General features: G+C 39.9%; 1 protein-coding gene across 6 annotated transcripts in view; it reads left to right on the top strand.

Moving 5' to 3' along the window:
* Positions 1-22,316, top strand: part of pspc1 (paraspeckle component 1) — a 50,583-nt gene extending 28,267 nt beyond the window's left edge. For 2 of the 6 annotated variants that reach the window (XM_006639347.3, XM_015364205.2), the window contains exon 9: positions 18-906. In XM_006639347.3, the coding sequence (XP_006639410.2) occupies positions 18-203 (186 nt within the window). In that variant the 3' untranslated portion in view covers positions 204-906. Of the gene's footprint in view, positions 1-17; positions 907-19,427; positions 19,499-19,751 lie in introns of those variants that run through there. The other 4 variants (XR_011181626.1, XR_011181625.1, XR_011181627.1 and 1 more) reach the window with 4 other exon arrangements.
* The last annotated feature ends 1,707 nt before the right edge of the window (positions 22,317-24,023 follow it).

Below are 24,023 nucleotides of genomic sequence, written 5' to 3'. Positions count from 1 at the left end.
CGAACCGAACGCTGTAGCGCAGTGATAGATTCCCGCAAGGTGGCCCCCCGCCCATGGGCTCCCCGCTGGTCAGCAGGCCCGGTGTTGAAGCTCAGCAGGCACCCATGGTTGGTGCTGGGGCTGTGGGGGGCGGGCCTGGGGGGTTTGGGCGGGGGAACCAAGGGGGCAACTTTGATGGACCTAACAAGCGTCGTAGATACTGAGCTTTCCGAGCCCTTAAAGTGCATTCCAGCTTCTCTACAGAGAGTAGACGCCCCTTCAACGTCCGCTAAATGTTACTCGTTTTATTTTGCAGATAGTTTTAGCATTTGTTGTCAGTGTAATTTGCAGCCTGATTTGTAGGTATCATGACTCCTGCGGTGTAGCAGCACAAACATTTCTATTGGCAAGTGATGAATGTGGACATGATTTGGCTGTATCTTGTACAGTTTTACTGGAAATGGAGGAAACAAACAAAAAAAAAAGCTTGGCAAGACTTTTAGACTTCCATTATATCGAAATCTAATCATTTGCTGAAGATCCACAGCTGCCTTTGGCTGAGGTGAAGATCTTTTAGAGTTGCTGAAGTCCTAAAAATTGTGAGGAAAGTGACGGTTATTTTCGCAAATGAAATCCTTTATTTTAATTTAAAGCCATGGATATAGCTCTGGACTGCTTTCATCATTTCAGCCCCATGTGACCAGGATGTTTCTTTACTTTGTGATATGTATTTTTTTATTTTGATTTAGTTTTGATCCTAATTGAAAGCTGCATTGGTACCTTGCTGTAGTTAGTGTTTTCAATGTAAAATGCATGCATTTATTTCCTCTAGGGCATCAGTACTTTATCTGTGGACAGTTTTGTTTTTCTTTTCGGTCAACGTTTTGTTCTAGCAATACTTTAACAATAAAATAATTTGAAACACTAGTTGTCTGCAGTTGTACTTGAAAATGTTAATGAAATTCAGTATCGTTATCTCATGTAGATTGCAGTTTGGTATCATCCATACTACTGGGAAGTATTTGATAGATAAAACCTTCTACGTGCTTGTAACTGAAAATTATTTTTGGCACTTGGGTGTGTTTTTCTTTTGAAAATGGCTTTGCTTGTACACTGGGAAGAGGATTGGAAAAAAATACAGCTGTCCTTTCTCCTGGCATTTTGTAATTCTGTTCACTCAAAGCTGAATGATTTTCGTTTTTTCATCTTTTATCTTAAGATGATCTTTTTAGTAGTGTTGATGGATCACTGGTGTAAGCTAAAGTAAATACCTGTGAAGCACTGACACAAGGTGAGCATCTAAATCAGTTCTCCTCTCAAACCTTTTTCAATAATGATGGCACCAAGGAAAATCTCTTGGTAATCAAGGAAATAAATGTTTTCTACATAATTGTGCATCCTGTGTACTTTTTAAGTAACTGCGCCAAGTGGAACTCACTGTGGTTACTTGACAGTGGGAAGAAAACATACTTTTAATCCTGGATTATGGATTTTATGTAATACTGAGGGTTGGCTACAATTGTTTTTGTTAAATGTAACGTGTGTATTCCTTCAGTAAAGATAAATGGGTCCTATATAACAGTGTGGGTGTCTCCTGTAACAAAGTTAGGGTTACGGTACTATTTTCAAATATCCTTGAATATCCATGTTTATTACAATATCCCAGCATGACTGAGTCAACAGTTAAGTACCTCATTATTGAATATCTCAATTCAATAGAGTAATTTTTAAATGAATGATTTTTTTTAACTAAGTGATTATATTCCCCACACTAAATAAAAGCTTAGAATGTAATGCCATTTCAACAGATTATTCATCTCATTTGATCTCAAAACCTTTATATTCCTTTATCTATTTTTTCCTGTTGAAATTGTATTGGTATGGTTTTGAAACTTGCTTTCAAATAAGCTTTTTCTCCAAAATATTAAGATTTGTTATAGGGTTTCGGGTAATACATGAAATTAGGAGCAGCAGAATGTCAAAAAATATACTTCCAAACGGATAATGCATTTTCAAATGTTGTAATATGTAAAACCTGGAAAACTGGAAAATATTTTTTTATTTATAATAATAAGATGCTGTCTCTGTGCCATTTTTTACTTGCTTATCCTTGTTACGATGAAAAATAAGTATCATGAATGGTTACACTAGGCCTAAATTAATGGGTGAAGTACAGTGGTATTCAAAATACACACAAGATGCTCTTTAATGTGTGTGTGTGGTTGAGGATTAGGAAAGATATTACTAACTGAAATTAATATTGTGTGTGCACTTTCCATTTTCATAATTGTAGTTGTCTTAATCTCCATTTTGCAGTCATCTGTGAGGATATAAAGATCAGTCCTGAAGCAAAGGTTTTGATTATTTCAAATAACCCTTTTCTGCCTTTTGTATTCAATTTCATTGTTTTGTTCATTTACATTTTAAATGTGTCCATTATACTTAAGTTATCTGTAACTATCAGTTTCATGAAAATCAAAGGTCTGCTTAGAGATTTTAATGGTCTTGTAAAGCCATTTTCTATGAGTTATTTAAGTATGTACATGAGTTAATGGATATATTGAGAGACCACAGCAAGACCTTTCACCCAGGAAAACAGAAGATAGTAGGCACTTTATTATAGACTTCCCTTGCTGACATTGTAAAAGCATGTCTAATATGTATTGATGCGGCTTAGTCACGGCTACTTAGGTTGCAAACAGTATACCTGTGTCCAAAATCATTCTTGATGTTTTTAAAAGGTGATTTTCATGCTTTTGTGAAGCTTTTAGTTGAGGATAAAACACCTTTGCTGCAGATGACAAAAGCTTTTAGTCATCAAACTAAACTGTTTTAGGTATTCTTTAGAAATGACTGTCTACAATGCCCGATGTATAATTGTAGTTGTCAGATTATTTTTTAAAGTGAGGTGGTTTTAAAGACCAATTTTTACTAATGAGGTTATGAATTTAAACAAGCACAATAGCTCGATTGCCAACCATGGGCTTCACAGACCCACAAAATAATATCAAGGTTTAAAACTTTAAAAAAAAAAAGAAAAGTCGTATTTATATCCCATTTGTCTTAGTGTCATTTGAACTGGAATGGAAATGGGGTCAAGAATAAAATAAGTAATGCAAGCTTCAGTGCAAATTAAATAAGATATGTCATAACCAAATGCTTATTTTAAAGGCTTGAAAGTTTAAAAAAAAAAACATCTATAATGTCCACATCTAATAAGGACATTGCAAAGGGTCAGTTTGCATACTATGAAAGCTTTTTTCCTTCTAAACACAAAATCATAGAAAACTCAATTACATTGCTCGTCATGCAATTATATTTTAATGTAAAGACCTTGATTCGTTCTGAAAGGTGCTGATTCCCGGTGTTGAGTCTTGGGTTTCATGTGTGACGTGGGTTGACTGAAGTATGTATTGGAACTGAGGCGTTAGATGGCCTTTCCACTGGTACCCCCAGATTTGTGTGGTTTGGGGTGCTTGTATATAAAGTACATACTGTATGCAAACTTACTCCATGCACACACATTTGAAGTTTCTTGAAGCGTAGATTTGTTCAAATCACAGATCACTTCAGCATTAACATTTGCTGAACTAGGTCATAATTTTTTACTGTGATAATTTTAGCAGTCCTGCCTTCTCCTTTTTAATACTGATGAACTACTGTCATAATTTAGTATGGTGTACGTTCGTCTGTGTTACTCAGCTTCATTTTTGTAAGACCCAAACTTATTACAGACCGCAATTCCTGTCTGAAAACAGTAATATTCTGGTTTCGAATTCCTTTTCAACTTCATTATCCATTTACATAAAAATGCAACATCGTTTCGATGACAGTTTAAAGCCAGGTCCTGTCCGCAAATGACAGAAGTAATTTAAAACTTGACAACAGTTTAGGCTCTGAAGAAGGGGCGATACCTGGATTGTGACAGCTCTGGAGCGTGTTTAGCATTCGCAGAAGACCTCTAATGTGTGCCAGAGAAACGGCACTGAAACAGCTCACTGTAACATGTTCCAGCAACAACATTCTTTTTTTTTGGACCTGTTATATTTTTTGTTTGTTAGTTTATCGGCAGTGGCCCCAATAGTGATACTTGACGCATGTTAAATGTCACCGTGGTTTATAAAGGAGAAGAATAAACGGCAGCCAGTATCGGCTGTACGTTCGCCTGCCTCCATACGCCTGAACACAAAAACCGCGTTAATTAAATGAACTCCGCTTGGGATTTTAAGTGCTTTGTGCTAATATTAAATTGAACAATGCCAGTATTTGTTGAAATACGATTGGGCAGTAATACTAGTTAGCACCAGTTCCTGGGTTTTTAATCTACATTAAACCCCAGGTTTTGAATTTTTTTAGTTGCCAGGCCCTTAAAAGCTGCCTGAAGTATGTCTTGGTGGAATTATCATACTGGCAGTTTTGGAATTTTTTCTATGGAGTAAATTTCAAAGCGAGTTGCTTTGTAAGAAACTGCATGCAGGATTGCACAGTCACTTCAGTAATGTTTTTCTTTTCACAAAAGCCGTCTACCCCCTTATTGTTGCATCTGTTTTGAGTTTTAATGAGGTGCTCTTTATGCTTCCTTCAAATTTTCTGATCAGTCTTCCAAAGCACAAATTAGCATTACCTAACATTTAGAGTTCATGTGCATTAAAAAATGCAAAACTGTCCAAATGAAGGCTCTAATGAGTCTCAATAGCACTCAGTAGCTGTATTTTTAAAGGCTGTTGATTCAGCCCAAACTGTTGTTTGGGAGAGCCCATGATGCAGATGCAGACCTGAAGGCGTCACAACCAACATCTCACTGACCTGTAGTCTCTTTGAATTTTTCACTTAGCAGGTTTCTGTGATGGCAGATGTAGTCTCTTATACTATGAAAGGTTTTTTTAGGGCTAATGTTACAGAAAGAAACCGTTCATATCGTTGACCCTGCTAATTGCAAGGGCCGAAAGGAATATGCAGCTGCAGCTTTGGACAAAACAGAATTTGCTAAACCTCAGAAGTCAACAAAGCATCTATTTTGTTCCATATTTTCATTTATGTTTGACCTAAAATGTATTTAGATCTTCATTACAATCTTAATAAAATAATAATATAACCTGATTCAACAACACATTGACTTAAGATATATTTAGATTTAACAGAATGGTCCAAAAATAAATATCCTCATTAGGACTTGTGTACATATTCATTGAATTCCGTGGTTTGTGCTCCCTTCTTGAGCAGCAGTGACTTCCAACTCCAAAGAGACTGATAATTACAGAAAACATGGTTTTTATTACTCTTGGCACAGCTGACCCAAACAGCGATACTCCCACCACCATGCTTGACGGTCATGAGGTTCCTCGGTTGCAAGGCAGTTTGGCCAGAAAGGTCAGCGTTTGTCTTGTCTGTCCAGAGGACGTTCTTCCAGTCGCCTTGGAAGCTTGTCCAGGTGCTCTTTTGGTGAATTTGAGATGGGCAGATTTAATATCCTCCCATGATCATCATTCCCATTCTGTCTCTACATCAGTTTCTAATGTCTGAAGCATGATCACGATTAGCCTCCGCAAGAGAGGCGCGCAGATCCTTAGACCTAGACTTACTCTGGGGCTCCTAGTGATTTCCGAAATGCTTGTCTGCTGTGCGTCTGGAGAGATCCTGGCAGGATGGAAGGACCCTGGGCAGAGTCGATGTGGTCTTGAATATTTCCTGTTTGCAGACTCTTGACAGCGGATGGATGGTACCTCAAAGATATTTAGAAATGCTGTTGTAATCCTCTCTAGACTGCAGCACATCAGCTCCTTTTCTGATGTCCTCTGAAATCTTTTATCATGCCATGTTTCTGCTAATTGTATGATGACCAGACTCACAAAGTGACCAATATATGGGACAGGGCTGCCCAAACTCAGTCCTTGTTTATATATCGCCCAATTTCTAATCGCCTGGCTCCAATTCTTATTTTTGCTACATAAACTGGGGGTTAATTTATTTTTAAAACGTAACCCGTTTTTTTCCTACTTTGCCATTACGTATCAAAAAGCAATGAATTGGTAACCCTTTTTCGTTTATGAAAAGAGCAGTTTTGATTAAACAAGGATGTGTTGAAAGCTAAAACTAATTTCCATGAATGGATTAGGTTGTTACAAATGTCACAGACGGCACTGTTCGTGGACCTACTCACACCATGTGCGTTACATGTTTTAATTATTTTCCCCTCTAAAATCCAAATCCATATTTCGTTAATAATGTTAAGGTTGTAATTAATATTAATAGCAATTAATATTAATTATGCATTTTGAAGTGTATTAGACTTTTTCACTTGACCATTGTGTCCTACAAAATGTGGTTTTTGTGTTGCATCATATTCACTGCTTCCAATTTCCTGAGGACCAACACAATGAGTGGCTGTGATATTGGAGCTTCCTTTACTTAGTACATATAGTTATAAAAAGAGAAAATACCAATTAAGACAACCTCTGTGATTCTTATTATCTTATGTGTTTATGCGTTTCGAAATCACTGGATTGACATTTGGAAGCAGATGGTGTTGAAGCAAACAAAACCTTAGATGTTATCCCAAAACAGCCACCAGAATAAGTTACAAGTTATTTTTATTATTCCTCGTTCCCATTGTATTCTACAAAAGCAGGTTTTATTAGCTAGATGACTGTACTGCTAAGGTTAGGAGCCTAAGATACAAAGGGAACATGAAGACTTAAATCGGGTATCCAGTTTCAGATTAAAGATGAGTAAACTAGAATGTTGTAAGAGCACAGTATTTTAGATCTGTTGTTTGAGTTGCTTTAGTAATTAAACACATGAGGACTGATTTTTATGCAGCTATTTTTGTTCATCTTTGTATTCTGCAAGATAACTTCTAATGAAGTGCAGAGAAACTTAATATCGGTGTAATTTGTTCAATACAACTCACAGAAGTTACAAACCACAGTTTATTTGTTTCAGTTTATAATGCTTATTGTTCATCATTGTACAGTAACAAGTCAGGTTTTTATTTAAAAACCTTTTCGTACTATATTAAAATTATTTTTCAAAATTGAGTTAGTTTTGAACATTTTGGAAAATTTTCCAGTGGATTCCCTTAGATCTAATTCTTCTCCACCCTCTTGCTTTGACTATTCTGTCAGGTTCTCGTAAGTATTATGCAAGAGTGTAGCAGAGGTGAGGAGAACAAACCCATGTCAAAGTTTGATCCCACATGCTCCACATATTCACTCCCACTGAAATGGAAGACGGAAATGCTACATAATTTCATGTTTCAGTGTTCCGATTTGCCTGAAAGTAACCACAGGTTATAACATCAAGTATATTATGAGACATGCACATGTTCTTGAGCAGCATTGCTGAAAGCCTGCTCTCTTGGGACCTCAATAAAGAGCAGCAGCGCTATACCCGTTATCAATCTGGAGTTGGGATTTCACCAGAAGTGTTTATTTCTTAAATGAGTTCTGCACTTGACGTTCTCAGTGACAGTGGACAACAGCAGATTCCTAGTACACATGATGAAAGTAAGCCTTTATGTGCCAAGTGTATACTTGAGAAAAAAAAAAATGCTGTGCATTCAGTGTTTCTCATCATAATTTTAATGGCACTATTTTATTCATCACTGATAAAATAGCGTACCAGTTTACTTAAAACAAAGTTTTGTTTTTTTACAACGTTTTGACTTTTTTTCTCAAATGTTAAATGACCAGTGCTGTTGCAATTACTGACCTATTTTTGTTTGCTTTATAAAGGCAAACACTACAGTAGTTTTTACTACACCAGTCTATCAAAATACCCCCCCCCCCCCCCCCTTCGGGCCCTTATTACTTGGGCTTTATTTAAAAATAAAATGCATTTAGACCGTGACAAGAACAGTGGGTAGCCAAATGGTTGTTGGGTGCTTAGTCCTTTTCAAGTCCACAGTTTAATACTGTGCCAGGTGAGGTGCAGAAGTTCTTTGTCCCAAAAGGGGAGTGGACACATCAAAAGGTAAGAATGTATTCGGTCTGAAACCTTCACACTTAGACCAGAGACTGCTGCAACTCCAGAGCTTCATTGATTTTCAGTGGTCTTGTTTTAGAGGTACAGTCTCAGAGGTAATGGAGAGAGACATGTAAAAATGCACTGAATGCATGACAAGCATGTAGTGAGAAACGTGTTTCCTCAACAGACGGAGTAGATTTTCTTCTGTGAACAAAACTGTCCCCTTCATACTGAACTTGTAACCATATGGAATGCCTGGGGGGGGGGGGAGGGTTCGACAGTTGTTCATTTACAGGGGCTTTTTATAGCACATTGAACAATGTTTAGGTATGAATAGGTTTTTCCTCTCCATGTAGTTTTGCGATTTACCGATAACTTGCTTTTGCAATTAAGCAAGATGTTTGTGTTTTTTTCTTTCTTCTATTGCCTTTTGTTTCCGAACATACATTTGAGAGCAGCTTGCTGTCCTGTAGTCTTGAGCTTGCACGTGCTGTGAGTGGGCTGATACTTGGTGGCGATGCTGAGGTGTGGAGGATGCCTCCCCAGCCTCCCTTGGAAACTGATAAAGACACCCAAGGGAGGAGAAACTAAAAAAGTTACAAATGTTTGATGGGGACCATGCATGCCTGATATGGGGAAAAAAGCAAGCCTTTCCCCTACTAAACTAAATTGGGGAAAAAAGAAGCGCCCCATCCACTATCCCCAGAAATTTAAAAACACTAGAGGAACGCCCCATAAAGGAAAACAGAGGTTCCGCAAATCTGTCATTGGCATCCCACCTTATGACATTATTTTGTCAAGCTTAATGCTGCCCCCTGTTAGATGGGTGAATGCTGGTATCGTCACTGTAAAGGCTGCATGAAATACCTTGTTGCATGGTTCTGCCTAACCCTGTGACGGGGAAGTGTATTTGAATGGTGTCTGTTTTGCTTGCATGGATTAAATATCTCTTTTCAGGTATGGGACATACCCAGTGAGAGGGTAAAGGATGAAGATCCTGTGAGACATTGTCCGCTTGATTAGTATGTTAGGAAATTTATTGACGGGTGTTGATTTTCCTCAGCATTTTAGCTTTTATTTTAATCATTAGCCACGCTCTTTGTGACGTTTAAACCTAGCACCACTCCTTATATTTCTGTGAATAAATGGGTATTTGTTGGGAAGAACAGTTAAAATATTCGACTGTTACTCACTTTTGGTAGTTACTTTATACAGTACAGCCTGGCATGCTGTCTTACTGACAGCACCCCACTTCACCCATTCCCAGTTCTTGGGTTTGTCATTGATGTGCAGGCACTGATCAAGTCTGCACGGTCTCTTATTGTACACAATTAGAATTTAACATTTTACACAAACATTCTTACCTTTCATTTTGCATTTGCGGCACTGAATTGTGAAAATTCTCATTTTCCATTCATTTACTTTCATCTTGCCCAGGTGTCGAAGGTTGCACATGTTTTCTGATGTATACAAGGATTAAAAGTTCAAATATTACTAAAAAGTTGAAAATGCTTTTTGCATTGAATATATAAGTGTTTGCATTTCATGATCTCCCATATACTAGTTTCCACTGTTCACTTATGTATATGTGTCCGTTAATGTGTTGTCCAAGTACAACCAACACAAGTGGTAATGCTATTAGACTGCTAAATTTACATTTCTAGACTAATAAAGATGATTCAATATTATTAAAGGTTTTTGAAGTTAATGAGTCCTATCTGAAAAAAGGTCTGCTGCTTATTTGAATCATATTGATCAGATGTTTTCTCTGAACCTTCTTCCAGCCCTTTAAGACTGACTTTCTTTGTTGCTTGGCTTTCATTATTCCTTAAGAGGGGATCTACTGATGTATGAGGCGATTCATCTTTTTCCTGCAGGCTGCTTAGAAGCTTCAAATATTACTATCTCATTATATCAGAGACAAGGCTATAAATAGCTTTGACAAATGGCTCTTTCATAGTGGGCTTAAATGCATTTTAATTAATGTAGTTAAAAGAAAGGGATGTTTTAAACTTCAATTTTCTGAGATTAAAGCCCTGGTATGTAGTAAGCCATATTAGACACCCATGTATCTATTCCCTCTTATCCCATGCTGAAACTTTGCTTAGCCTCAAACCCTTACTTTATTCTGTACTATTAATTCCAGTACCCTACTATTTTTAATTGTGTGTGACTGTAGTTTTATTATTTTTTAAAGTATTCTTGGATTTATTTATAGCAGTAACTAAGAACTGACGTTCAGAACTCAGGATGTCAGATAGGAACTTTAGTAGAAGTAAGGTGTTTGCATCAGATTTTGAAGAATCACCAGAGAAAGAAGCAGATGACGGTTATTCTGATTCTGAAATATGTTCTCATCATGAATTCATATTACTGTTTGCATTTACCTTTCCTTAATAGCTGGAGCGATAACAGTTTAATCATGTCACACAGTCAGATATTTTGTAAGAGTCATGTTATTAGGAACATTCTTGCTAAAATATAGAGGTATATTTTAAAAACAAAAGTATCTGGAGATTATCAAATAGTTTTAGTTAGAAAAATATTCTTAGTCCCTATGTAGATGTGCTTTCAAATTGAAGAAAACCTGCAGTGCCAATCAACAGTTCATCCAGAGGAATTTCCTTCTTCCAGGTGAGTGTATAACCAAGGTGTTGGCTAACAGTTTTTCAGACTTGTGTTGAAACATTTGATTAAGCAGGCTCTTAATGTTTTTGTTCTAATTAAAGAGGAAACAAAACGTCTTTGATAATTTTAAAATGCCAAAAATGTGCAGCACTTGCATATTTTTATTTTTAAGAATCATATGTTTCATATACTAGTCTATTTGCTTTAGAAATTCAGCATTGTAGCTTGAATTCTGATAAGTAGTTGCTTGGCAAGACTGTGACTACTTTATTACAGTGAAGAGAAAATTGTTTTCAATTTTCAAATTAAGCATATGAAACATAATGCAATCAACAAATACCAGCCATGGTGAGTAAGGAAAGCTTAGGGGTGGAGTGGTGGCTCTGTGGCTCAGGATCTGTGCCTGTGGCTGGGAGGTTGCCGGTTCGAATCCCGCAGCCGGCAGAGGAATCCTACTCCGTTGGGCCCCTGAGCCCCAGCTGCTCCAGGGGCGCCGTATAAATGGCTGACCCTGTGCTCCCCCAGCTTCTCTCTGTCTGTGTGTCTCATGAAGAGCAAGCTGGGGTATGAGAAAAGACAAATTCCTAATGCAAGAAATTGTATATGGCTAATAAAGTGATCTCATCTTATCATAGACCCATTCTTCTGGCTGGTCAATATTCGTATATTCAGAAGTATCTCAATAACTCTTATACCAAATAGAATGTCAGTTTTCCATGCTGCGATGTAGCAGATGGTGTGTTAATATGAGGTTTGTGCTTAAACACTAGGATAATCCATCAGACACGTTTCACTGTGTATCCCAACGCACTACATGTTATGTGTTCTAACTGGAGCAATGGGTAGACATCTCATTGACATGAAAATCAAAATGATGAAAAGATACTGAGGAAACTAAAGCAGAAATGTTATATATGCAACATGTCCTTGGCTTTTTTGTTAATTTCAATAGGTGATTTTTGGTTAAAAAAAGTCTGCACAGTTTGTAAATATTAATAAAGCAGTGTGGTTTTTGTTACCTTCATGCTCTGATCTGATTGAGTGACACTAAATAAAACATGAGAAGTCGAATACACTTATCTTATTACAAAGCAATCATGTCAAAATAATTATAAAATGAGTTTTGTTATTCAAGTGTTAAAGTGTTGCTCTCCTTAAAAAAGAACATAACCAGCATTTTAGTATCATAATGTGAAACCGAAAGTTTTTATGCATTGAAAAGGGAGTTGCTGAAAAAAAAGTTCCAAAATTATCTTTTCACGTACTGGGGGAACACGATCTCAGTTTATGGTTACTTGGATCAAGAAATATCCAGAAATCTGAATTTAGCAGTGGCTGCACAGTGACAAATGGACTAATATGCACTAAATAGATGGAATTGTTATGAGGTATGAGTGGATATCTCTGCACATGAGCTCTCGTTTAAAATGCAACATTTGAATATCTGAATGACGTTGTACGGTATATTCCATCAGAGGTGACTGCATCTGCAATGAGAGAAGTGCACCGTCACTGAAGAGAGATGGAGTATGAGCAAGTGGTGTTGGCAAGGGTTAGATTAAGTGGGGTGTTTTTAGGAGCAGTAATTTGTGGGCGTTCAGAACAAGATGTTCTTCTGTTCATGTGCAGCCACAGGTGACCACAGCAGCGTTGCAGGGGGCTGTCACAGTACCATTTGGGAGCTGTTTCATCACAAACAAGCAGTAAATTGTGTTCCTATACAGCCGGAGCATGGAGACAGACTGCAAGACAAATGCAGGTGCAGCTTGTGGTCTGCAGCCACTGGACATGCCCTAACGTGAAGAAATGTCACGACCCTTCTTGTCAGTGTGCCTCTGACTGCTCCAGCCTTCAGTGCAAGGTTTGATTGAGTGGGTGCTATGGCATATTCTTGTGTGTGTTATGACGGGTTGGTTGATCTCACTGATGACAAAACTAGAAGTGGATTAGAGAGCGAGTCAACCTACTCCGAGTACATGTAGGAAGTTGTCCAAACTTCAGACTAATTCCTCCAAAGTTCAGAAATAATTTCACAGCTGGCCCCCGTACTAAGATATTATGGGAGGAGAATTATTAAACCTGGCCAGTTCATCACTGTCTTGGGCTGCTGCTTGAGATGCTGTTCCGAAGACTTTGTATGAGGTGGACAGGCTTAATTAGAGAATTGTGTTGCATGCTATTTTAACTTCCCAGCGAGAATTGTTAAAATTGCAATGCTTCATCAAATCAATATTTCGTATGCTTTTACAATTTGAGAGTGCATATTTCATGCTTAAGAAAGGGACCTTTCTGTAACCTGACCATTAATAAGATGACTAGTAGTAACCCGTGGTGTTTAAACGTGAAGTCCCGCAGCACCAAGGTGCTGAAGAGGAAAATTAATTTGGGTAGTAAGTCAGGTGTAAAGTGATGTTGGTATTTCTAGCTTTTGCTGTGTGTTTGGAAGCACAGTGAAACATGGCACGCATGATCCAGGTTCTAGGAGAACCGAATACGACTGAGTTGCAGACTGTTTTGCCGTTGAATATGTAGCCAGCAGCAAAGTCAGTCTTTAATGTGCTGCAGCTGTCGCACGTTGAAAGAAGAGGATTAGTTTAACAAATTGAGGGGCTTTAGGCTTGTTTAGTTGCCTTGGATATGATGGCTAAGGAAAATTCAGCATTTGTTCTATTACTTTATATCTAATGATCTTGGCCTTAGCTTTGTAGACGCTGTCCTAGACAATCGGGTGCAGAGAGCTGAGTTAAGAGTTAAAAGCAGGTTGCAATTCCCATTTCCAAAGAACCACTTGAGAGAACCCAGCAAAAATACAGTACTGCAATTAGGGCTGAATGTAATACATTATATAACGCTTATTGATGAGGGTCTCCAGAGCACGAATCCTGCCAGTTTTTAAAATAACTGAAGCTGTTGAACTGTGATATGTTAAACAGGTAATCTGCTGTGATACGTTTAATGGGTGGAAAGAAATCATTCAGAGCTTATCTGGATGAAAAGTGGGGAAAAAAAAACTTCAACCATCCAGTAACGGAGATATCTCGCCTCAGTTGATTACTTGCCTAAATGTTCCCCAGTGTTCTTAATCTTTAACGGAAATGAAATGTAAGCTTAGGGCTTACAGTATGGCTAATCCAGTAATCACTGAGTTTGTAAGGTGGTGACCACAATATGATGTGCTACAGCACGTCTTGTTTCGAAACAAGATATGTGCAGTAAAGGCTGGAGAATAAATCCATTTAAGAGAAGAACGGCAGTTCTTCCTTCTTGATATCTTAAATCTGTGTTAAAGAGTGTGTTTTTACCTTCATAGGTTTGGGTAAGGTTTCCGAATGAAGCTTTGCATATTCTATAGTAGTGTGCATCATTAGCTGGTGTCTGTTTTTACTCAATGTGTCGGGGGGAAATGTATAAAATGACCGTGTTCCTCCAGTGTTGTCGGTGAAAGAAGCCCCACGCCTGCAGCTGGTGCAAGCTCTTCTGTAAGGGCGCATTGTGGAGGTGTACAGCCTGTGGTAATGGTGAAGGGTGCTGAAGCATGTCTGCGGTGCCAGTTCTCCCCTTGTAGAAGTGGTAGACATAACCGGTCCTGAAGAAAATAATTGGAAATGTCTAGTTGTGTGGGGATGTCATAAAAACACATTGTGTAACTACACAGACAGTGCTCTGCAAAAGTATGCACTCTTCTTGGGGTATCCCATTTTGTAAAATTATTAAAATCATGCTTACACTTTTGTTAGCTTTTATTCATAACCTGAATGTCATAGACTTTTAAGGGTAAGAAGTTAAAGCTTACCAAAGATTAAGAAATGATGTTTGTTACGTTTATTGCATAAGTACTGAGAGCCAAGACCTTAATGTGTAGATGATATTGAGATGGCAGCAGTTACAGCAGCAGAGTTTTGTGGACATGTTTCTACCAACTTTGTACACCTTGGAGCACGTTTTTCCCTCTTTTCTTGGATGTGCTCGGGTTCTCTCGGAGTGCTTGGGGCCATGTATGGATGTATGGATGGTCTAAGCCCTCTTCAGGGCTTTCCGCAGACTCCGGTGTGATTGAAGTCAGGACTTAGGAGAGGCTTAGGAAAAGAAAGTCAGTCCTTGAGTGTCTAATGTAGCTTTGTGCTTTAAGTCATTATCCTGCTCAAAGGTGGATTTTTCTCTTAGTTTTAGGTTTGCAGCTATTGGCTATTTAAGCCAATAGGCTAACTGTTAGCCTTTAAGCTTTACCAATACCTTGCTCCGTCCGTCTGTGTTCCCTTTAGTCTTGTCAAGCCTTCCAGTCCCTGCTGATGAGAAGAATAATCGCAGCATACTGCTGCCACCACCATGCTCGACCGTAGGGATGGTGTTGATTGAGTGATGCCCTATGATGGGTTTTGCATCAGCTGTAACTCTTTGCATTCAAACCAAAAAGTTCCACTTCTGTTTTCTGACCACAAAGCCTTTTGCAAGGTGTCCTCCCATTGACCTTTTCTGCCATTGCAAACACACAGCTTTGTAACTTTCAAAGTCACTGTTGGCCACACAGTGGTACAACTTTCCTCAGGTCCTAACTGTTCAGTTCATAGGAATGGTCTGATCTAGGCAGTGTGTGGGTGGTATGAAGCACATTCATACATTTCAGTATGTACCCTTATTTTGATCTGTGCTTTTCAATTGCTTTCTCCCTGACTTGCTTTGAAAGGTGCTTAGACTTTTCTGAGACTCTCAAAATTGAGTCTTTGCTTGAAATTCACTGTGTAACCAAGACCTCTCACATGTGAAATCATGAGAACCACTACACACTTACATAGGCCACTAATTGTGTGGCTCATGAAGATAATTTTGCACACCTGAATTGGCTTTCTACAGCAAAGTGTTTTAATACATAGGCAATCCTGACCTTACCATTTTCTCTCTGAGAAACTACATTTCTCTCTCATCTTTCTCTCAATCAATCCAAGTTTATCAAATGCACAACAATACAGCATACAGCATTAGTTGCTGGCAATGAAATGTCTTTTCTATGAGCTCACAAAATTAAGGTTGCGTAATAGAAATTGAAAAAAAATAAACTCAGACAAAACTCAATATAAATAGAGCTGCTCTGTGTCCATGATGTATGCAATATGTTATGTCCAACTAGTGCAGTATGCACAATACAGTGAAAACTGTGTGTCCATGTAGCCATTACAGGTGATTTGCTAAAGGAGCTGCAGGCTGGCTGTTTAGCAGTCTTATTTCCTGGAGGTAGAATTCTGTATAATCGTCTGTGTTTTGCTTTGAATTTGTGTAGGTTGTGAGTCAACGGTATCATTGCTGACAACTTTACAGCAACAATGTGAAAACTGCAAAGGCCTGAATACTTCTGCAAAGCACTGTAACTGAAGTTTGTTTCATGGTGTTTTGAAACTGAAATCCCAAAGTAGTTTAGAAAGGAATAAACCGTTCATTTTGCTCACGTCACTGTGCAAATGACATTTCTGCACACAACTGCTACTGCTGGCCAGCATACCGAAACACTAGAGTATAAACAATGTAACAGTGATACCGCAAGATTCGTTTTATGACCAACTAAATTTAGTGGGCTAAGCAACGCTGAAATGAGCTGCGATAGAAATATTTAACAGCTAATTGCTGAACATTTTTGAACATTTAGAATCTCGGCACTGAGCCATGATGGAGACGGCTGCCTCTCAGCTCCTGCTCCTTGGGCGTGCTCTTGGAATGAGGCACCTCCTTGTGGAGGCTGCACGTTTTACTCGTGTTCATATGAGCTACTCAGTTCCACTCGTGGAGGCTTTCTCATGGTACAGTGGTTTACCCCACCTCCCAAAGACATACTGGTGTGGTTAATTGGTTCCCCTAAGATGAGCCCTGCGATGGACTGGTATGTTGTCCTGCCTTGCAGCCTCTACATCTGAAAGACGCTCCGGGTAGCAGCAGACCCGACCAGGAAAAAGGTAGCTGGATGACCATGGATTAATCTGTGGGAATCGCAGTGAGCAGGTTTACCCTGGGTGTGATACTGCAGCCACTGAACCACAGTTCCATCTTGTTAGTGTTTGCAGTGCCTCATCTCTGTAGTTACTTCAAAACAGTGCCGTGCTCTTGTATGTGAAGACAAGTCTTGGTAATTCAGTCCGGCAACCCGGGCAAACTTGAAGTACATGACAGCGCTGCAGTTGACATGACCCACTGCTTCCCTTTGCTCTGAGATGGCAGTTACTGGACTGGCTCTCGATCAGGAGGCCAGGGGCATAGTATTTTCTGTGGTTCTCTAACCCTTTATTTTAAGAAGTGGATCATTTCAGCCTTTTCCAGCTTTTGTGGTTATAGTATAGAGGCAGTGAAAAGTTTATGAACAGGGGTCAAACTTTATTTGCTCCCTTTACAGATTTTGCACAGTTGTGCTAAGGCTTCAAGTTCATAAGCTAGTCAAACACTGTGTGAATTTAACAGAAAGGATCAGTTTTTAATCGGAGGTTGGTTCTACACACATGGTTTCTTTCATGTGGAGTTCCACTGTGTATTGTGCCATTCTCCATCTTATGTTTATCTGTGTAAATAAAAAAGTAGATGATGAAACTGTCTGCAGCTGTATTTTTTGCCTTGTAGAAGCTCCTAAAGTAGTGGACAAAGAAAAATAGAAACTCCCTTGTCAAGGAGGGATGCCAAGTGCATTGAAAGCAAGGGCTTCCACACAGGTGTGGCCCATGGACTAAGCAGATAACATCCCAGCATGCTTAGGGTCATGTATGAGGTTGGTGGACAGGTCTGATTCCCTGTAATTAGGAGGAGACCTCTGTGTCCTTGACAGAGGGCTGAATTCGGGGGTACATTTGGCAGGAGAGTCAGTGACCCAGGCAGCTCAACTTGCCAATGTTTCCCAAGCAGCAGTATCTCGGGTGATGTGAGCGAGGAGCCCCAAGGGCACCTGTGGGCAGAAGCGTGCGGCCCAGGGTCATGATACCCAGGAGAAACCACAACTAACAGGCGAGCAAGTGGCGACGGATTCCAGCCTGGGGCTGGAGCAGCCAGTTTCATCTACAACAGGGCGGGGGTACCATTGTCGGGCTGCAGTGCACAAACCGCTCATCACACCTGGCACTGGGCAGTCCGAAAGAAGGCACAGGCAGTGGGTGGCCGTGCAGTAGGGAAATGTGATCTGGGTCATCTTTGGCCTTCAACCTAAAGTCCACACCCGTGTACTTGTATCCAAAAGCCGAGGGGGCTGGTGGCTCTGTGATGCTGTGGGGCTCTGTTCCTGGCATTGTCTGGGTGCACCCATTCCTATAGAAGGCAAGCTCTGCCGACTGTGACAGAAGGGTACCGAGTGACCATCTTCACCCCATGTGGCTCCATGTCCTTCCCACCAGCAGGGGTGTCTTCAGGAGTGACAGCGTCTCCTTTCACGGAGTGCGTGGTCGGGTGAGCAGGACACTGGTGGTATTGAGAATTCCTGGGGATAGTCTAGAACAGCAGAAAAGATCACAGTGTTTTCCACTGCCATCGACCAGGCAATAGTTCTCTTGGAAGAATGGAGCCGCACCCCTCTTCAGAATTTCAGACACTGCTGAACTTGACACCAAGACTCCTAACAAGCCATGCTTTTCAAATGCGGTGGCCGCGCACCCTATTAAGTGACTTCACATCCGTGTTTCCATTTTTGTTCACTACCTCCGTGTGCTTTTACGTGGGCTGTGATCGTAGAAGGTTGTCCAGAATCCAGACGTTATGCTCCCTGATATTTATGCGAATGTAAGTAACTTCCTTTACTTGAAAATAAAACACTGGAGAATTAGGCCTTTATCCTCCTATATATAATTGCTAAAGACCATCCCTTTAATTTCTTCACTGAGATGAGCTTTAAGTCACTCTAAGCCAAGCCAATCACAGCCCAAGCTGTGCTGAAATTGAGAGGAGTTTCCAGTGTTGCTGTTGCGCATTTTAATTTAAACGAACACTATGGTTTGTATGTCTATGCCAGTGGAAAACAAACCATGGTCCTGTTTCCTCCAGAAACACTCAATCGTATTGTGCTCAAAGTCACAGAAAAAGAGGACCAGGAAGTAGCTGTCCTTTACCAGTTGAATAAATAAAGCTGTGTTCTGCTTCTCCGTAGTCTTAAAACGAGCTTATAATTCAGTACACTGCAGTCCTGGAGAGGAAGGTGTTTTATCACTTTCCACATACTAGAATCAGTAGTCTGCATGTGGCTATAGGGCCACATAATTTAAAAAGGAGCCATATACAGGATGAGCTATTCAGGAACCTGCAGGTTGCTTTTTGTATGAAAAAAATATGGCAAATACAGAATGTAAAAATGTGTATATAGTCATCAGGCTATTTAGGTTTGTGCTGATTTGCACAGAACTGAAAAGATTGATTGTCTATAAACAGATCCCTTAAAGACAGGGTTGTGGTACAGGACCTTGAAGCCCACTTAAGATGATTCAGGTCAGACCGCTGAATCTTTTTTACAGTTAATGTGGATATTCTGTATTGTATGCTAATAAAGCAAATCCTATAGCTGCTGGTTGCACATTTTTTATGAATCTTTTTTTAATAAAACAGAGATATGAAAGGGCAGACCCAATAGGACAGCTTTCACGGCTCACGGTTTTATTTGAAGAGTCTGCTTAAAACGAGAAGCCCTCTGAATACTGTAGGTGTTGTACTGTGCTGTATCCCGCTCTGGGGTTCTAACCTCCCCAAAAAAGCAAACACAAACTTAGATACCAGTAACAGCACTTGAAAGGGCCCTGCTTTCACCTGTCTATAGCAAGAGCCATGTGAAAACTGCACACACAGTGATGAACACCAGGGTGCTGGTCTTGATCTAGGTCTCAGTGTGCATTATTTTCTGTTTTCAGAGAAGTCGTGTGCTGAGGGCGGTAACGAACGGTGAGGACTCAGGCTGCAGGTGCACTGGGAGGTATTGCAGGTAAGGGCCTTTCTTCTTACAAATAGATGTGTAAACCCCTGTCTCTTCAGGCCAGTGTAAATATTCATCTGTAACAAGTTTGACCATAATGTGCCACTTACACTTTTTATATAGCATTCGATAATATAAATGCTTTTTTTTTTGCATTATTTGTCTGGTTTGGCTTAGATCCTGTACATGGAGATGAATTTACCAGCACAGTTCCATCCGCCTCATTTATTACCATTAGTGAAACTCCTTTTGCCTGCTGCAGGCGCTCGCTGTGAAATTGTGTTGCGATCCAGCTGTTGGGCAACAGCGCAGGCCAGCTGAGCGCCAGCGTCAGCTCTGCACGGCGCTGACCCCTGCCCCTGTGAGGGGCACAGCACACTGCGTACCAGCTTTCTCCCCACGGGGGCCCACGCTGCTGTGGACAGAGCGGACAGACCCAGCCAGCACGCCCAGGTCAGGTGGGTACAATCCTGTTGTCAAATTAAACATTCTAAACGTTTTACACACCCGGACTTGAGCGGGCTCAGTTTCCTGCTCCAGTGACAGCATTGTTTTCCATTGTTGAAACGTGACTGCACCGCAATAGAGTGATTGAACCGATGACAGTCTGAGGTGCAGGAGAACGTAACGCTTCTGTAACACAATTAGACAGCGTCTTGAGCCGCAGGTTTGCAGCAAGGGAACCTGGGACTCATGGGTGTCCTCAAAAGTTTTCCACACTGCGCAGCTGTAGGTGTAGACGCATCTCTACAGAGCGGATATTTTTCAAGTGAAAGTGAATCGTGGCTGAGAATATCACTCCCTAGCTATAGGCTTTTCCACAGCCAAACCCCCTGATGAATTGAAATACATAAATAGTATGCATTTTGTTCCATGTTTTAATTTGTAATCTTTATATTTTCTCGTTTGTAGGCTCAAGTATTCAGGTGAAAATCTTCATATTTTGTAAGTAAAAGGATACATCGTGAAAGACACCAAGTGTAAGACTTTTAGTATGTAAGTTTAAAACTGAAATTTGAGAATATAAAGCTGAGCTACAGGGGTAGTTTTGTATTTTTTATCAGCCTTTCGTTTTGTGTATCAGCTTCCAGGACTCTGAAGGTAAGCCGTTACCCTTGTGCTAATAATTTAAATTGCAACAGGATGGTGCTTGAGGTGGAATAAATATGTTGGGCACCAAAAATAGATACCATGTCTCATTGAAAATGTCCCAATGCTGAAAGACTTTTTCTGAAATCACTGTTTGTCTTTCATACAGTGCCTTACAAAAGTAGATAGAGCCTTGCATAATTTTCACATTTTCTTTAAAGCTTTAAAACTTTCAGTCATTACTTTTTGAAGCAGAAATATTTGATATAACTTCCTCCAAGTATTCAAAGCAAAGGAGAGAAAGAAGTAAATGGATGATTAATATGAAAGAGAAATGAGTAAGTCCTGATATGTATTGAAACAAAGTGGCATCTGTCTGTGGTCCTCATGATTTCAGAATAAATACACCTCTATCTATGAGGGGTCTTGGTCAGGTGGTGAAGAGTCAACCATGATGACTAGGGAGCTTTTAAAGCAAGACAGGGAGAAACTTATTGAAAAGCACAGATCAGTATAAGAGTACAAACAATTCTGAAGTCTCTGAAAATCCCTGTGAGCAGTCTACTCTAGTATCCAGAAATGGAACATGCTTCATACCGCTCAGACACTCAGATCAGGCCGCCCACGCTAAGTCTCAAGGCCAGGACTAAACCTTGAGGGCCCAGGGATAGTGTCAATGGGTCAGCTACACCCTGGGCTCTCCACAAAGGGGGTTAAATGGTTCTGAATAACCCATATTGCATATCCTGCACTGGGTGTGCAACACGTTATGCTGCAAACTTGTGACACTTTTCTTTTGTGGTCAAACAATTCTAAATGTGGACTTTTTCCAGAGTTACATCTGATACAAATCCAGCCTCGTGCAACACGCAGTCAGTACCACTCCTACTGTCCAGCAGGGTTGTGGCAGCAGTATGTTCGGTTTCTGACACTCATCAGCAGCGACTGGGAATCTTGTCAGGACTGAAGGGAACATGGAGCAAAGTCCTGACAGATCTTAGGGGATAATCTGCTTGGGGAGGAGAGCAGAGTGATGAGGCCAGTTCAGAGAGGGGGATAATTAGGAGGCCATGATTGGTAAAGGCCAATGGGAAATTTGGCCAGGAATTAAATATTTAAAAAGTTATTTTATTTAACAAAATGTGACACCATAGATAAGGGTTTGAATAGTTTTGCAAGGCACTGTACAAAAACCTGTGTTGCCGGTATTGTAATTGAACAACATTTGGAACACTCAGGGTTGTGTAGTCAATATGAATCATATGCATTTGTGCTGTACGCAGCGGTGTACTAGTTTAGCCTGACATTTTGTTATATAATCACTCAGTCTTCTAGAACGAGCCCACCCCAGCAAGCCACAGGCACAAGGTAGGATACACCCTGGCTGGGACACTGCTCTCTCAAAGGGCACACACTCGCACCAGGGTCAGAGGGAACATGCAGGCTCCACACAGATAGTGGTGCCACGGTGCTGTAAGGCTGCAAAGCCAGCCACTGCACCACCATGTTACCTCTTTTTTGCAGCTGTATATGCCAAAATCAGTCACTTATGTCCTCACATTTTCCTCTTACTATACTTCGTGTTTTCTCAGATTCTTGTAGGATGTGGATGTTAAGTCTCTCCCTTCCCTGCCAATCATGAGGAACTGAAATGACTGCACTTGTATTTTTTTTGTGTTGCAGAATATCCAGTTAAATATGAATGGCTTGCCACATCTAATAAAGTTGAAATGCTGAACCATCTGGTGTCTTTTTTTAAGTTTACCATCTGCCAGTTGTTTTAAAGAGCTTTTATTCTGTTTTTGTGAAGTTGTTGCCTTCATCATAAATGATGTAGCAGCTAAAGTCCACTTCTGTCATGTTTTTGAACAGTACTATGAGCATAAGATGCATTTTATTATTAATTCCTTTGGAGGTGGCTTGTTTCCACTTGTTCAACAAAATTGGTCTTACCTGGATCTGAACCCACACCACTCCAGTAATGGGTCTGGTAGCCCAGCCACTCCTGCTGCAATGTTAGTTATTAGAATCTGTGTATAAGGTGTGCTTTTCCATTGGAAAGGTCCTTGCACACACTAAAGGAGATTAACATGCATACAACTAAAGAATTCTCATTTTCTTGCACATTATCTGTATTGGGGAACTCTCCCTTGTTAAGACGGTCTCTAAAGGTATACACAATAGTAAATGAGGCCTATATTTAAACATCCAATTGCAGATTTCAGTCACCTGAAAACCACTTCTAGAGTCTAGAGACTAAACATTCTGAAGAGACCAAGATTAACTTTGAATAAGGCACAGCCCATTTCCAAAGCAAATGCACCATAAGCCAATTTTAGAATTTATAACAGATTTTCTTAAAATGTTAAACAATTCAGCATGCTGTCCTTCATTTTTTTTACATGCATTTGGGGAGTTAAGTCACTGCTTGGTCTGTTGTAATTGGCAAAAAAGCACTCTTAGGGAAAAATGGATAAATGCTAAGTGTAAATGGCTGGAGAAGGCCACCTGTCCTTTATCATAATTGTACTGAAGCAAATGACAGAACAGAAAAGGGACATAAGGCTTCAGCTCATCTTAATACCTCAGATGTTTCAGGTGTTCAAAAACACAACAGGCCATATTTTTATAAAGATGCATTATTTTTAATGCAAAAACATAAACCAGCATTTTGTAAGGTTGGTAATAGCTTAAATACATTTTTATATTTGCAAAAATGAAGTGGACAGCCATTGCAACGTAAAAGGAAACATGAGCCACTTCAAACTTTATAATTCCAAAAGAAAAAGATTGACTGTACCCAGGTCACAGTGAAAATGCAGAAGTACAAACCAGTTTGTAGCAAAACAAAAAAGCCTGAAGGGATGAAGGTGTTTCAACAAGCACCAAAGGTGGAAATCACTCATATAAAGCAGTGACAATTCAAGGATAGCAGCAGGTCTCTTAAATTCTTTGAAAGAAGATTGTTAAATATTGGATCTTTGAAACTAACTGAAATGTTTACCTGTATGAATACATTAACACTACTTAAAATGTGTAGTGTGATTTGAGAGGTTTCCCCCCCCAAAGTTTGGTTTGATTTTACGTTTGGGATGACCCACAGTTTCCTGCTGCCAAAGCTCATACACCCCAGAATCGTTAGTCTCTGCTGCACAGTGCTTACAGCTAAATTCATTAAATGGATATTACCATGCTGTCCTTTCTTCACGCCCCTGATCAAGAAGGCACTTGGCTTACTGCACAACCAGTGTCCATGAGGACACGCAGCATCACTTCACAAAGGAGATGTACAGGAACAAACTTTAAATGTAATGAAACTCGTGTGTATTCTTTAAATTTTAGGAGTCTTAAAGCAGTAACCTGAAAATATGCTTAGAGTTCCCTCTTAAATTCAGTCAATAACAGCCCTAACAGGTAAGCGTAGTTACTGAAAAATCTGAAATGA

The sequence above is a fragment of the Lepisosteus oculatus genome, chromosome 15, assembly GCF_040954835.1.
Source record: "Lepisosteus oculatus isolate fLepOcu1 chromosome 15, fLepOcu1.hap2, whole genome shotgun sequence".
Taxonomy (NCBI): domain Eukaryota; kingdom Metazoa; phylum Chordata; class Actinopteri; order Semionotiformes; family Lepisosteidae; genus Lepisosteus; species Lepisosteus oculatus.
This window is presented reverse-complemented; position numbering and strand designations above follow the sequence as displayed.